Source organism: Mauremys reevesii, linkage group 4 (assembly GCF_016161935.1).
Source record: "Mauremys reevesii isolate NIE-2019 linkage group 4, ASM1616193v1, whole genome shotgun sequence".
Taxonomy (NCBI): Eukaryota; Metazoa; Chordata; order Testudines; family Geoemydidae; genus Mauremys; species Mauremys reevesii.
In genome coordinates, this window is record NC_052626.1 from 117,845,947 (window position 1) to 117,861,031 (window position 15,085).

Sequence of the window (15,085 nt, forward strand, 5' to 3'; positions counted from 1 at the left end):
CCCAAAGGCCCCATCTGCAGAACAATACTGACCCGCCTTGCCCAGCGCTGTCATCATCACTGTTTGCAAAGTGCTCCGAGACCCTCAGATAAAAGCTACAAGGAACTTGTGAAGTACGAAGATTCCTGTTGTTTTACAGTGTTGTGGCTCGCAGAGGGGCACTAGCACAGAGCTGCGGGATGCAGGAGGAGCGCGCCATGCAGAGGTGGGTGATGGGTTGCAGGACAACGCCATGTACCAGTGGAATGTCTGGCAGAGGCAGGTGGCTGACAGCAAGGGAATGCCACGTGCCAAGGGGCCAGCCGTGGGCAGGGCTTAGCCACAGGAGTCGCTGAGTGGTGTTGTTTGCAGAGGCATTTGGTTTTCTATCACTTGCTCTTGCATTTGGGGCATTTTGTCACAAGTTCATTCAGGAAAACGCAATACGTTTAAAATAGAACAGAGCCATCCCTGCGGAGCCACGTGCGGGGGAGGGAGCTATCTTCCCCAGGCTAGACCCCTGCTGTGCCATGGGGCGGGGGAAACGCCTCCCAGGCTAGACCCCTGCTGTGCCATGGGGCGGGGGGAATCCCCCCAGGCTAGACCCCTGCTGTGCCATGGGGTGGGGGGAATCCCCCCAGGCTAGACCCCTGCTGTGCCATGGGGCGGGGGGAATCCCCCCAGGCTAGACCCCTGCTGTGCCATGGGGCGGGGGAAACGCCTCCCAGGCTAGACCCCTGCTGTGCCATGGGGCGGGGGGAATCCCCCCAGGCTAGACCCCTGCTGTGCCATGGGGCGGGGGAAACGCCTCCCAGTGCTGGGGGCAGAAAGCAGCCACAGGGCTGTGCAGTCTCTCACCTGAACGCCATGACGACAACCAGGGCGATGATGGTGCCTTGCAAGAAGCGCTGGCTGATGCAGGCTTGTTCCGTGACAACAGACGGGGACTGCAGGAGAAACGCAGGGGAATCAGCTGCCCGCCCGGTGCAGGGCTCTCTGCATTTCTATTCCACTCTGCCCTGGGGCCTCTCCCCCTGACCCCAGCCTTTCCCAGGATGGGAGGACTGCAGTGCAGGAGGCCATTCCTCCTGCATCCCACACAGGACCGGCTCTACAGTTTTCGCCGCCCCAAGCTGCGCACCGAATTGCTGCCGTGGAGGGTGGGGGCAGTCCGTGTGCCCTTAGGGTGGCAGGAGCGTTTCCGCAGCGGCGGCAATTCGGCAGCAGCTTCTATGTTTAGCTGAAGCCGCCCCGGACAGCTAAACATAGAAGCTGCTGCTGCCGAATTGCCGCCGCCGCGGAAACGCGCCTGCTGCCCTAAGGGCACACAGACTGCCCCCGCCCTCCGCGGCGGCAATTCAGTGTGCTGCTTAGGGGCAAAACCACAGGGACTGCCGCCCCTTGCAGAATGCCGCCCCAAGCACCAGCTTGGAATGCTGGTGCCTGGAGCCGGCCATGATCCCACAATGCCCTTTGGTCATCCCTGAAGCAGCAGCAGGATGGCTTGTCCACAAGGCATTGGCTAGCCCCACTGTGAGAGGCAGGATTTCTGCAGGGCACTAGGAGGAGAAGGGGCAGCAGGAGGAGGACAGAGCCAGCTCAGGCCTGATATAGGCCCTGCTCACATGCCCCCACTACAGAACACAGCCCCCAGGCTCTGCACCACTGCCCCAGAACACCCACACTGTCCAGACACACAGCCCCCCCACCTCACACCCCACATCCCTTCACAAAAGGCCCCCGTACCTTGCTGGCCATTTTGTGGGGCCTCTTTTTGTGGGGCACACTTCCTGCACGGCTGAACTGACTTCCTGTTTGGCTGCAAGCAGAGAAGAGGAGTTGAGGTGAGCTGTGCCTGGCCAGGCCCCCAGGGGAGCCCACTGCGTGGCAATGGGGTGCAGGTTGGGAACCTGACTCAGTAACTGCACGAGGAAAGCTTTGAGCACCATGGTGGGCTAAAGGGCCCTGTCCAACAGCCCGGTTGTTGGCGAAGGCCCAACGGGGTGAAAGGAAACGCAGGGTGAACTCTGCCCCCTCACTGAGCCATCCAGCAGGTAGGGCCTGAAAAACGGGCTTCACCTGCTCCTCACGTGTCAGAAAGCGTTAACCCTCAGGATGCGGCTCGCCCTGGGACGGACCGTCGGACCGGGCTGCCGTTTCCATGCTGTAATCTCGTACACAACCCGAGGTTCAGTTCGTTTCCCCAACAGCAGCTCATGGATCATCTCCAGTCCCCATTATCCCAGCACTGCACTAAATCCTGATTTCCCCACATTCCCCACTTCCTGGCAGCCAGTGCCCAAGGGGGAATCTCACTATATACCACCCACACCAGTACCAGGCAGCTCATGCCCGAGGGGGAATCTCTCTGCATTGCCCCCCTTCCCGCAGTGCCAGGCTGCTTGGATGCAAGGGGGAATTTCCCTACACCCACCCCCAACACCAGGCTGCCGGCGCCAAGGGGAAATCTCCCTGCACTCCCACCCCAGTGCCTCGGCAGGTATCTCCCTGTATTCCCCCCAGTGCAGGCTGACTGGTGTACAGGCCTGAGGTGGGATGCTCTTTTCTGTTCCCCTGCCCCATGTCTGGAGAGGGAGAGAGGGCGCCTGTACCTGAACGCCCCAGAGCTGACTGTTGACTTCATGCTGTCCAGCCGCTTGAGCTTAGCCAGCTTGTGACTCCACCGCTCCAGCTCGTCAATGCGGGTCTCCAGGTTGTCAGTCAGTTTGCAGAGCTCCTTCACCGCCCCGACGTTCTCCATGAAGATCCGCTCCTGCCAGGGGCCACATTGTTCTGCGTGAGTCCTCTCCGGGAGCAGAGGGACAGACACACCCAGATCTGCCTGGCCTCCTTCAAACCTGTTGTCCTCTTGAGCCACTCCAGACCTCCCCTTCCCCAGTGGAAAGGTCACAGTGTGTCGCTCAGCACCCCGGCGGGGGGAAGGCATAAGAGGAAACCCACCCAACCGCAGACTAGCCATTGGGACACTGATATTTATACACATTGCTTAATGTGCTTACTTCAAAACTGGATAAAGGAGGGTCTCTTGGGCACCAGCAGGCCTTGGCAACCTGTCAGTGTACAGTCCTTCTCAACGACAGAGAATTCGCCTACACCCCCAAATCCTGACACTCCAGAGAGTGAGCACCCTGCCAGCCGCGGCCCCTCCAGTCCCAGGCCCCAGTGCTCACAACGGCAGTGCTGCCCCATGGGGGTGGGGGGAGGCACACTCTTAGGCATCGCCTCATTATCCCAAAACCCCTTTCCCTATTTCTTCCCCACACTGGGTCTTGTCACAATCCCAGCCTGTGCCCTGTGCGCAACTGTTTGATCTATGTGCCTAGAACAGTGGGGGCTTGGTCCTTGCTTGGGGCCTCTGGACCCTGCAGGTAATTCATAGTAATAGGCAAGTCCCAGCTCAAAACCAACACGTTAAACTCTCCCCGGCGACCAGCAGGCAGCCAGTGCAGATCATCCAGCCCCAGCGTAACAAGCTCCTTGTGAGATACCCCATATAAACAGGCAGGCCCCCGCCATGCTCAGCCCCAGCTACTGCTTCCCTGTAGGGTGCACTGCAGGAATCCAATCGGTAGTGTACAAAACCACAGGGGGCAGTAACAAGGTCCTACAAGAGTCAGATGCAGAGAGGAAAAGAGACCTCTGTTGCCACCTGGTCATCTAACTGCAGAGGGAAATTGACCTGCAGCCAGGAAGGAATGGAGTCACCCAAGGTCAGCCCTGTTTGTTCCCACTATGGTCTACAGGTGAGTCAATCAACCCCCATGGTCAGCAATGCAAAAGGCAGCTGGTAAATCTAGCGAGATCAGCACGGACACCTGATTTTTATCCCCTGCTGGTGGACATCATCTCCAAGAGAGCTAGTGTGGCCTCAGGCCAAACCTGGGTCTGGATCCAGACTGCCCAGAGCCGAGGAGATCTGAGGGAGCCAGGTACTCCAAGCTGTCTCGCTACAACCTCCTCGGTCATCTGAACCAGAATGGGAAGATTAGATAGAGTCCATATTTGGCAAGTGATTTTTTTGGGGATGGGGGCACAGGCCTCGGAACAGCCTGCTTAAGGGAAGCCAGGAACCTGCCCTCCCTCAAGAACTGCTGTCAATGCCCACTAATGCTGGGCTCAGGTCTTCTCCAGTGGCCCTCACCAACCAGGAAGGACATGAGTTCAGGTTGTGGAGTGACGCCAATGCTAGCTCACAGAACACATCTGGCTGAAACTCAAGCAGGAAGGACTTGGTTTAAAAGTGTTGGCAAGAGACCATTTCCCAGGCGTCAGATTTTGACTCTGTTTCACTTCTACCTTTACGTGAAGAGGAAAAATAAAACACACCAAAATTCACCATCCTCCCCCCACCCTTATAATCACCAGTTCCTACTCATCCCCCATTTGGTCTGTGGAGGGTACCACTAACCTTATTCACCACCAGGAAGTTCTCGATGGTTTTTCCATTGGCAAAGACCATATCCCCAGTGTCTTTCACTGCTTCGGGAAGAATCTCCTTCACTTCCTGAGCAATGACACCTGCACGGAAACCACAGCACCAATCACCATGGCCCCCAAGACACCTTCCACAATAGCTGACTACTTCTCACGAGTCACTTGGTTGCTGACATGAACCCCACACACTATGCGATGATTAATAAGAAACCAATATCCATCCCCGAGCTGCCAAGACATAGTGTAGGGGACTTAATTTCCTGCATCCGGCGAAGTGGGTATTCACCCACGAAAGCTCATGCTCCAAAACGTCTCTTAGTCTATAAGGTGCCACAGGACTCTTTGCTGCTTTTAATTTCCTGAGAGGCCCGCGCACAGCCAGAATGTAACCTCAGCCTAAAGCCAATGAAAAACAGCTGGGAAAGGGACAACTGGATAAAGACTGATTCCCAGGTTCTTTGTATACCATATATGTATTCTACCGTTTCTTTGGACTGCTGCAGGGCAGGATTGAGAGACATCAGCTCAGCTGGCATGGAGCAGCAGGGGGCGCTGCAAGTTATGACTAAGGAGCAACGTTAATTTGCATTAGAACTCCCCCGTAGCGTACAACTGTGAGGATGAAGCCCGTGGGTTGGTGCAGGGACCGTACCTGTCTCAGACGTGCTTTCAATGCCCACAGTGGCGGCGAACTCTGGCTTGTAGTTATAGTGCACCAGCCGCATACGGGAGATCCTCTTCAGCTGTTCTGTGGTGTCCACCTGGGACAAGGCGAATACATGAGATCTATAAGTAGGACGCTGTTCTTTAATAGTCCAAGAATCTGGCTCCAGGCAGCAAAGAGCAATGGCCACAAGAGTTCTCATCAGCATCCACAGCAGCAGGTCCCATAGACACCAGACCCAGAATGAGAATGCCCACCTGCTGGACACAGTCTGCTTACCAGCCAGGATTAAAATCCAGGATTCATCAAAAAAGGACCAGGTCAAATGACTTGAGAAAAGGGAGCCAGCCCCATCACATCCCCACACACCATGGGAAGGGGCTAGTAACATTTGATTTTGCTGGAAGAGATTATCCAGATCAGTTAAATTAAGAACCCACCAGGACCTTCCCACAGGGCTCTGATTGGCTCTGATCTGAGGCTGGATAAAGTTTGGCTTGACGTCTTTGGTGGTTTTCATGTTTGTTGTTCGGCACTTTCTGGTTCCAGCTAGAAGAAGAGCTGAAATTCCATGAGACAGGCTGTGCCTGGGAGAGAGGCTGTTCTGTTCTCATGGGATTTCCAGCCTGCAGGCTATGAGGCAGCTCACACGCTCTCCGGAAAGACCCTGTACTCAAGGGCTTTCCAGCTCAGCTGTGCAGATGGAGCATGCTCACATGAACACGTGAACTTTTAGAACATAAAAATGGCCCTATTGGGTCAGACTAAGGGTCCATCTAGCCCAGTATCCTGTCTTCCGACAGTGGCCAATGCCAGGTGCCCCAGAGGGAATGAACAGATGGATCAAGTGATCCATCCCCTGTCACCCATTCCCAGCTTCTGGCAAACAGAAGCTAGGGACACCATCTGCCTATCCTCCATGAACTTATCTAGTTCTTTTTTGAACCCTTTTATAGTCTTGGCCTTCACAACATCCTCTGGCAAGGAGTTCCACAGGTTTACTGTGTGTTGTGTGAAAAAATACTTTTTTGTTTGTTTTAAACCTGCTGCCTATTAATTTCATTTGGTGACCCTTAGTTCTTGTGCTATGAGACAGAGTAAATAACACTTCTTTATTTACTTTCTCCACACCCGTCATGATTTTATAGACCTCTATCATATCCCCCCTTAGTCGTCTCTTTTCCAAGCTCCCAGTATTATTAATAGCTCCTCATATGGCAGCTATTCCATACACCTAATAATTTTTGTTGCCCTTTTCTGAGCCTTTTCCAATTCCAATGTATCTTTTTTGTAGTGGAGTGACCACATCTGCCCACAGTATTCAAGAGGTGGGCGTACCATGGATTTATATAGAGGCATTATGATATTTTCTGTCTTATTATCTATCCCTTTCTTAATGATTCCCAACATTGTTTGCTTTTTGGACTGCCGCTAAACACTGAGTGGATGTTTTCAGAGAACTATCCACAATGACTCCAAGATCTCTTTCTTGAGTGGTAACAGCCAGTTTAGACCCCATCATTTTATATGTATAGTTGGGATTATGTTTTCCAATGTGCATTACTTTGCATTTATCAAAATTGAATTTCATCTGCCATTTGGATGCCGAGCCAGCCAGTTTTGAGAGAACCTTTTGTAGCTCTTCGCAGTCTGCCTGGTTCTTAACTATCTTTAGTAATATTGTATCATCTGCAAATTTTGCCACCTCACTGTTTACCCCTTTTTCCAGATCATTTATGAATATGGTGAATAGGACTGGCCCCATTATAGACCTAAAGGGGACACCACTATTTACCTCTCTCCAGTCTGAAAACTGACCATTTATTCCTACCCTTTGTTTCCTATCTTTTAACCAGTTACCAATCCATGCGAGAACCTTCCCTCTTATCCCATGGCAGCTTACTTTGCTTAAGAGCCTTTGGTGAGGGACCTTGTCAAAGGCTTTTTGAAAATCTAAGTACACTATATTCACTGGATCCCCCTTGTCCAACATGCTTATTGACCGCCTTAAAGAATTCTAGTAGATTGGTGAGGCATGACTTCCCTTTACAAACACCATGTTGACTTTTCCCCAAAAAATTATGTTCACCTAAATGTCTGACAATTCTGTTATTTACTATAGTTTCAACCAGTTTGCACGGTACTGAAGTTAGGCTTACTAGCCTGTAATTGCCAGGATCACCTCTGGAGCCCCTTTAAAAAAAATTGGCATCACATTAGCTATCTTCCAGTCATTTAGTACAGAAACTGATTTAGGTGCCTCTCCAGCCCCACCACCCTACTCAGACTGGCCTCCTGTGTCCTGCCAGCCTTCCCCAGCTCTCACCTCCTGGATGTCGTCTTTTGCTCGGATGTCTGACGGGTGCATCAACGATCCCATGACCTTCACATTGCCATGGACCACCAGGGCTTCATCGGGGCGGTCAGTGTTGATGCCGACTCGGCCGTGGTGAAAGACCGTGTCAGGGAGCTGAGCCCGCTGCCAGAGGACATCGCTGTCACTCTCAAATTGACCCGGGTTAGAGGCCTGTGGAGAGGCAAGAGGGCAGCGACTGAAGAGCATCCAGAGCAGCAGCAGAGAGACGAAACCAAAGAGAAGAGGGGCCGGTGCTGCGAGGCGGAGACAGCATGAGCACTGGGGGCTTCAGCAGACTCATCCCCCTGACACATGCACCAGAGGGCCAGGGCGCCATGTGCAGCTGGGATGGACAGTGCGTGGATGCCCCCACACAGAGGGCTACACTCCTGTGTGATGAGAAGATCCTGGAGCTATCATGGCTGCCTGCCATGGTTCATGGCGTCTGCATTCTAGCCCGGGGTTCCGGTCACCAGCAGGGATGGGGAAACGTGGTAAACTGGCTTAAGGAGCAGCAATGGAGCCTGCATCAAGACTGAACCGCACAGCTAGGCTGCGCCCTTATTCTAAGGTTACCTTGTATGTGAGGTGGGATGGAACCTTTGGGAGCCCAGGGCAGCCTGGGAAGGACAAGGAGCCGTGTTGGTTTAACTGACAAGTGCCTGCGGACCCAGCAATGTCAGGATACGCCTGTGATAAAATATCCACAGCCCCAAGACTCAGGCTCGTGGGGCTGTAAAATTGCAGTGTAGATGTTTGGGTTCAGGCTGGAGCCCGGACTCTGAGACCCTCCCCCGCTGCGGGGTCTCAGAGACCAGGCTCCAGCCTGAGCCCGAACGTCCACACTGCAATTTTACAGCCCCACAGCATGAGCCTGCTGCCCTAGCTAGTTGTGGCCAGGCTGCGGGGTGTTTATCGCAGTGCAGACACACTCTAAGAGGCTCCCAGTCCAGCCTCCAATGGAAAAGCTCAGGCGTAGGTAGAATCATAGAATATCAGAGTTGGAAGGGACCTCAGGAGGTCATCTAGTCCAACCCCCCCGCTCAAAGCAGGACCAATCCCCAGACAGATTTTTGCCCCAATCCCTAAATGGCCCCCTCAAGGACTGAACTCAGAACCCGGGGTTTAGCAGGCCAATGCTCCAACCACTAAGCTATCCCTCCCAGGTACTTGAATTGTTATCAGGCTGTGACTGAAAGCTCGAAAGCCAGCAGTACCAGCTCCCCAGGAGGCTGCTAGGGGAGCAACCCGCCTGAACTCCCCCTCCCCTTCCAGTGCAGGGCAGCATGGCCAGCAGAGGACACGCATGGCCCCAGGGTCGTTGTGGGCGTGATGCAGAGCTCTGCGGCAGTATGAAGCAATGCAGCGAAACCAGACAGAGGAGCAGGAGACAGGGGTTCTGTGTGGGCCAAAGAGGGGTGAGGACTTTGCTCCCCATGCCTGTGGCAACAAAGCCCTGCCTGCACTTTGTGAGGAAACAGCCCTGCAGTGGGGTGTTCTCTGCTCTCCGATCCCCATCTCTGATCGAGACTCTCTCAGCAGGCACCGGCCAATAGAATCAGACTAAACGCAGCATCTGCGTCCGCACCTTTCCTCTCCCATTTCCTGAGCCTTACGCTACCTGAGCCCCTGGAATTGTGCTGACGCTCTCCCTGCCCAAAATGAGGACCACACAGACTCATGTCCCCAGAGGCCAGCACTGCTGGGACTGGGACTGCATGAGAGCAGGGGGCTACCAGGATGTGCCAACTCTCCTGGCCTGGAGCAAGGATCATACTGAATCCCGCAAGGTGCTGCTGGGGGGTCTCTCACAGGGAGCTACTGGGCTGTATCTTATCTCCGCACTGGCTAGGCCATGGCTGCAGCTGTGCCCTGCTCATGGGGTTGAGTCTGTGTGGTCCAGCCTGTCCGCTTTTCCCACAGCTCTGTTGTGGAGCCCCCCGGAGGCTGCATAGCTTGTCATGTACTTACTTGTCTGCAGACTCCGGGGTCCCCGTCCGCCCTCCGTTTGTGTTTTACCCCCGAACTGGCCCTTTGCTAGAGGAAACGGACAAAGCACTTAAAAGGCGGAGACAGCCAATCACAACGTCACAGCCTGACTCTCACTGCTTCTGAGCAGCCATGTGGGGCCAGAACCGAGCTACGTTCCTCAGACCCCCACGCTCCCATTCCCCATGGGAGACAAGAGCTCAACTAGCTGAACGCTGGGAGAACCTGTCGGGGGAATCCAATCTCTTTCCTGCCTGGCCTTGACTCCAGCCTTCAGCACTGCTGCCCCTCAGGCATCTGGAAAATTCAGCCAGAACACCCACTGAAGGTCCCAAGACAGCACCGTTCCCTTGCTCCCCATAGCCCCTTCCCAGGCGACACATCCCCAGCCTTGCACTCCCCTCCTGGAGAACGTGCCTTCTTCTCTGTCTGTCTCTCTCTGTGCTGGGCTCCTGCAGGAACACATGGGCTGCCTTCTTCATAAAGTGCGGGAAGGGTCAGGAGCGGGGTCCCAGAAAGCCAAGCAGAGAACGGGGGGGAAGGGTAGCAGAGGTCTTGAAGAGCCAGGCAAAGGGTTGGTGGGGGAACTGAAAAGCCAGGAGAAGTGGGGCAAGGAGCCCCAAACAGTCAAGCAAAGGGCAGTGGAGCCCCTGAAGAGGCGGAGGGAGGATAGGGGTGTTCTGCGAGTCAGGAGAAAACTTACTCTGACGATGATGCGCTCAGAGATGTGGGCAGCCAGCGTGTAGGTCTGGTTCTGGGCATGGGCCTGGAGGGCCACCACAAGCATGAAGTACCTGCAAATGACAGACACCCACAAGGGTCATCTGCAGCAGGAGAGGAGCACATCCCCGCAGGGGCACAGGGCATGGCGGATACTGCCTCCCCTCACACAGACAGGGAAGTCCCCACGCCACAGTGGGCACAGCTGGAATTCCTACACTTCCCCCAGACAGGGACACACCTCTGACGGGCACTGTCTGATCCCACCAGCACTCAGGTCTCCAAACATCTGCTGCCCCCATGGCAGCACTCCTCTACTATAGCCATGTCTACAAGTCTGGTCTCTTCCAAGGCTTGCAGCGGGACCTGCCCAGGCGGGCGTCCTATCAGTGCTCACAAGCTCAGCAGGGCTGGGCTCAGCTCAGTACTTAGACCGGAGATTGGAAAAGAAACCCAGGTTACCACGGTGACTGGTGCTAGTGACTGAGTAGGGTCCGCTCTTCCCTCCATGTCGATACCCAGCCAGCTCCTCAGCACGGTGCCAGGGGCCACAGCGCTGTTGGAGCCCTGGGCCCAGCTTTCAGACGGTCATGGAGCTCTCCCTGCGAACGCTTCAGCCAGCGCATTCAGTGCCTGGCAGGACAGCTCCTCAGCACCCATCCCCACACCCCCTTTCCGTTCTGCCCGTCACGGCGGCCTGCACGAAGCAGCAGTGGTCCCGGCCAGCAGGGGCAGCTCTGCAGCAGTTTGCTCCCCAGTTTGGCCTCCCCGAGTCCCACGTACACAGCCCTGCCAAGCCCCCGTCGCAGGCTCGGAGGGAACCATGCTGCTCCATACCTCTGGTCAGGGTTGGGCTTGCCCTTCTTCCTCATGTTATTAGCCGTGGTCTCGCTGAAATGCAGCCGCCCCACGGTGACCTTCGTGACCTGCTCCGGAGGCAGATTGACTCTGGAGGGGGAAGCAGAGGAGCCACTGAGGACACAGAGCTGGAAAGGAGGTCGCACAGAGAACGGCCATTTCCCCTCATGTGGGAAGATCAGCCCCCAACTGCAATCATCTAGGGAACTCCCACCTCTCCCTCATTTCAGAAGATGCTTCCAAAATGCCTCAGATCAGGCTCCGGGGGCCAGGGGGACCCACCCCAGGTTAGTGAGCTCTGGGCGTGGAGGGGAGAGGAGTCATTGTTTTGGGAAGTGAAGAAGACAAAGAGAGAGAGAGAACACTTTAAATACACTACCCACCTGAGCCCTCCATGCCAGCTCCCTGTAGTAACCCCTTGCCCCACTCTGCCCTCCTACTCTCAGGGATCCTCACACCAGGGTCCCTCGATCTCCTCCCTCCTTGGGTGGCTCTCCTGTGACAGGCTCCCCACCTTCAGGCCGCCACGCGCTGGGCAGTACTCACGTGACAGGGTTGAAGGGCCGTTTGCTGCGGTCAGACTGTGATTGCTCTATGTTGATCGATTGGTTCAAGGCCTCTAACTGAAGGGAAAGATCCAGAAACATTACAGAGAGTGGAACAGCATGGCTTTCCCCTCTCTCAGCCCCTTTTCCCAAGCCACAATTGTCCCAAGGACAATCTATCCGGCCACTTACCCACAGTACATCAACAGTGCCCATCACCCCGGCATCTGGGCACCCATAATTACCCCCTGGGAATTTGCCTCGCTGGCACCATAACCACTGCTCAGAAAAGGCCAGATTTACTTTGTCCCCTTACCATTGCCTGTACCTCCCCTCCTCTTCTCCAACTGTAAGTGAGGGCAGGAGTTGTCTGCACCGGTGGGGCCAGATGGCCTCTTCCCTGCTCCTCACTCACAGACTCAAATGTACAGGCACTGATGTACATACACACATACAGAGCCCTAAGAGATTGCCCAGGGGAACCCTCTTTACAGCCTGTTCTCTTGTGACTAGACTTCAGCCTACTTCACCCAGCAGATGGGGCTATAGCACAAGGCTCCTATCCTTCCTTTAGGTAACGTCCTGGTCACGCAAAACTTGTGATTCCCACACATGCAGGCCAGATCACATCTGCTCGTATCACACGTTGGCTCCCCTACGCAGGCTCCACTCACAGACCCACACGTGCACTCACCCACAAACAGTATACAGTGATATAATGCTCATTGTTCCTACCCAGAGACTGACAAGATCATACACACGGTAACACCCACAGCCACACACACTGCCTGTGGGCCTATGGACACTGACACACACGCTCGCACATGCACCCTGAAATGGCTCTTGCAGGGTTCTCCCCCTTCCACCAGAACTTGCCTTCACTCCTTGCAGCTTCAGGTAGAAGCAGTCGAGGGGCTTCAGGCCCTCAGGAGTCTTCACATACTTGGGATCTCCGATCATGCCAATGTAGACCGTGACCTGGAAGTGATTCTTCTTCTGGCACACGAAGGCATCATCACCCACGGAGAAGTTGAACCCTTTGTCAGCATCCACCCTGTAGGTGGGTGGGGGGCTGTGCACCAAGGTAGGGGGAAAAGGCAGCAGGCATTAGACTGAAGGACAAACACTGATATCTCTGCGGGGTCTGATAATTTATAGCGGGGGGTAGCATAAACAGACAGAGTGTTTCACGGATACTTCTCATCTCAGTGATTACACAGGCCAGCTCTCCTCATGTTTAGGACCAAATAACATCCCCGTGGCAACTACAAGAATGGCTAGTGTGGGAAAGTCACAATAGGGAAGTACTGTATGTATTTTTAGTTGTCTTTGAATGCAGTTCAGTAGCTGGAAACTGGGAGGAGGAGCCAGGATCGTGTCACTAGCCTACTTCTGTGCAGATCACTAGCAGGCTCTCTGCTTCATGGGTCACCAGTGACCCAAAGACCCCTTTCTGAGAACTTCTGGTTTACAGTGTAATTTATCCAAGGATTCGAATGTGCTTGGCAGGATTGTGCCATAGCTAGTTCTGGGTTCAAACACAAGCAGATGTTTAACTGTGCACAGCTGTTCTATGCAGCCGGTTAGGGAGAAGAGCGCAAGAGAATCCCATAGCCAATGGAAGCTGCAGAGGGGATTTTAGGCTGGCAGAATGTTTCCGGATTGACAGGGAATATAGTTATTTGACTTGGAATTCGCTCAGGCCGCCAGGGGCACTCCCAGCTCTTATACAAGGTGCCACAGAATCTTTTGTGACCACTGGGTGACAGAGAGGCACAGCCCCTCCTGGCGCCACACATTGGAGCACTGACTTCATACAGGTTCAGAGAGGAGAGAGAGCACATCCTGCTGCCCCTGCCTTGCCCTTGGAGGTCTCCCATCCTCTCACCCCCACGTCCAGCCCTGCTTAACGTCTGAGATCTGATTTCTGAATTCTGCTTCTCGGGCCAGGGGGCTGTGCTGGTGGATCAGGCCAACCTAGGAAGCCACGCAGGGATGGGGATGGGGGGGGGGGGCACTGGACATTCTTTGGGGGTCTCTCTCCTGAACAGGATCTTTCAGAGAAACCGATGAGATCCCTCATTGGGTTCCATTCTCCAAGTGACCCATCCCGGCCTTGCTGCCAGGCTGTACCTGCCCCAAGCAGCCAGATTCCAGGGGAAATCAGAACCACCTGCTGCCACTGCTAACAGCCTCCAGCTCCCACCATGGCACGTCCCGGCTGGGAGGGGAAATTTGGGCTACAGAGAAGAAACACACACACCAGCTGGGGAGGTTTAATCTGTATCTCCTTAATGGGCTGGTTACCATGGGAATGGTGAAAATATGTGGCGTTCGCACCAAGTCCCCCTTTCTCCCACCTTCCAAGATCCCTGGCCTGCACTCTGGGCTAGGGCCCCTCTGGGGGGGTGCTGCCTGCCTGGCACAGGTGGGAAAGGAAACACCCCTCAAGTCAGTCACTCAACATTTCAACTGGGAGACCAAAATCCAATCTGCCCCCCCCTCAATTTTCAAATCATGGGGAGCATCATCGTTTTTTATTTATGAAAATCTGCACATAATTACAGGTGCCAGGACTCATTTTTCATACTAGGCATTAAACAGTACAGGGCATCCTTCTGCCAAAGAAAAAAACGTGCCATCTTCCTGTCCTCCCAGGTCTTAATTTTTAGAACGAACAACAGAGCTTCAAAAGGTCTGAGTGTCGGAGAAGAGTGACTGGGAGGGCAGGACAGCCACTGACAGGAAGACTTACGGCTCCATCAGACTATTAGACCAGACAGACTTTGTAGGCAGGAGCACATGCAGGAGAGGGTCACTCCCTTTTATACATGTGTCTTCCCACAAGCCTAGTCAATTCAATGCCACAACTACCAGCCAGGCCTAAAAGGAGCCCCTGTCTTCTGGGATCAAAAGGCAATTAATTCCCCTAAGCACCCACAAGAGACAACTATTCCAGGGCAAGATGTGTGGGTTCCCTGGAAGATGGGGTATTTTCACACGAGTGTTAGCTGAACAGCAGCCAGTGGGTGAAACGTGGTCCAGGAAATTCTCCAACATGACCATCTTCATCCTTAACACTTCAATGTGGCAAGACTACAGGTCCCAGTATGCAGTGCCCCGTCCTGATCTGTGCAGCCCAGTCACGCTGCCTGCTGGGCATTTCCATACTTGCAAAAGCACCCGGATCATGCCCGGGTAACAGAAGATATGCGAGGATGCACTTATTCAAGGTTTAATGCAAGGATCTTTCACACACGCTTTCGTATCATCGGCTGTATGGGCTGCACTTCCACCCTGATGAGAAGGGTAATCGTTTTCATTTATTTTATGATTACCAGTATTATTATCCCCATTTAACAGATGGGGAAGTGAGGTACGAAGGATGGGTGACTGACCTAAGGTCATAGAGTAACAGGGTTGGGGTTGGACACCAAGTGTCCTGACTCCCAGCCCTATGCTCTTGACATGGCCACAGGGCCTCGCAGACCACACGGCCTTCTGATGAGGGTCACTGCC

The 15,085-nt window shown here is 54.3% G+C and overlaps 1 protein-coding gene across 9 annotated transcripts in view; it reads right to left on the reverse strand.

Annotated features, from left to right (window-relative positions):
- Positions 1-15,085, reverse strand: part of MYRF (myelin regulatory factor) — a 115,137-nt gene that overhangs the window by 19,963 nt on the left and 80,089 nt on the right. For 6 of the 9 annotated variants that reach the window (XM_039537568.1, XM_039537569.1, XM_039537564.1 and 3 more), the window contains exons 8-18: positions 12,443-12,638; positions 11,568-11,644; positions 11,001-11,111; positions 10,147-10,237; positions 9,426-9,491; positions 7,425-7,625; positions 5,087-5,195; positions 4,409-4,518; positions 2,592-2,752; positions 1,726-1,798; positions 838-926 (exon numbers count right to left, since the gene is read on the reverse strand). In XM_039537568.1, coding sequence (XP_039393502.1) covers positions 838-926; positions 1,726-1,798; positions 2,592-2,752; positions 4,409-4,518; positions 5,087-5,195; positions 7,425-7,625; positions 9,426-9,491; positions 10,147-10,237; positions 11,001-11,111; positions 11,568-11,644; positions 12,443-12,638 — 1,284 coding nt within the window. The remainder of the gene's footprint in view (positions 1-837; positions 927-1,725; positions 1,799-2,591; positions 2,753-4,408; positions 4,519-5,086; positions 5,196-7,424; positions 7,626-9,425; positions 9,492-10,146; positions 10,238-11,000; positions 11,112-11,567; positions 11,645-12,442; positions 12,639-15,085) is intronic. The other 3 variants (XM_039537567.1, XM_039537570.1, XM_039537572.1) reach the window with 1 other exon arrangement.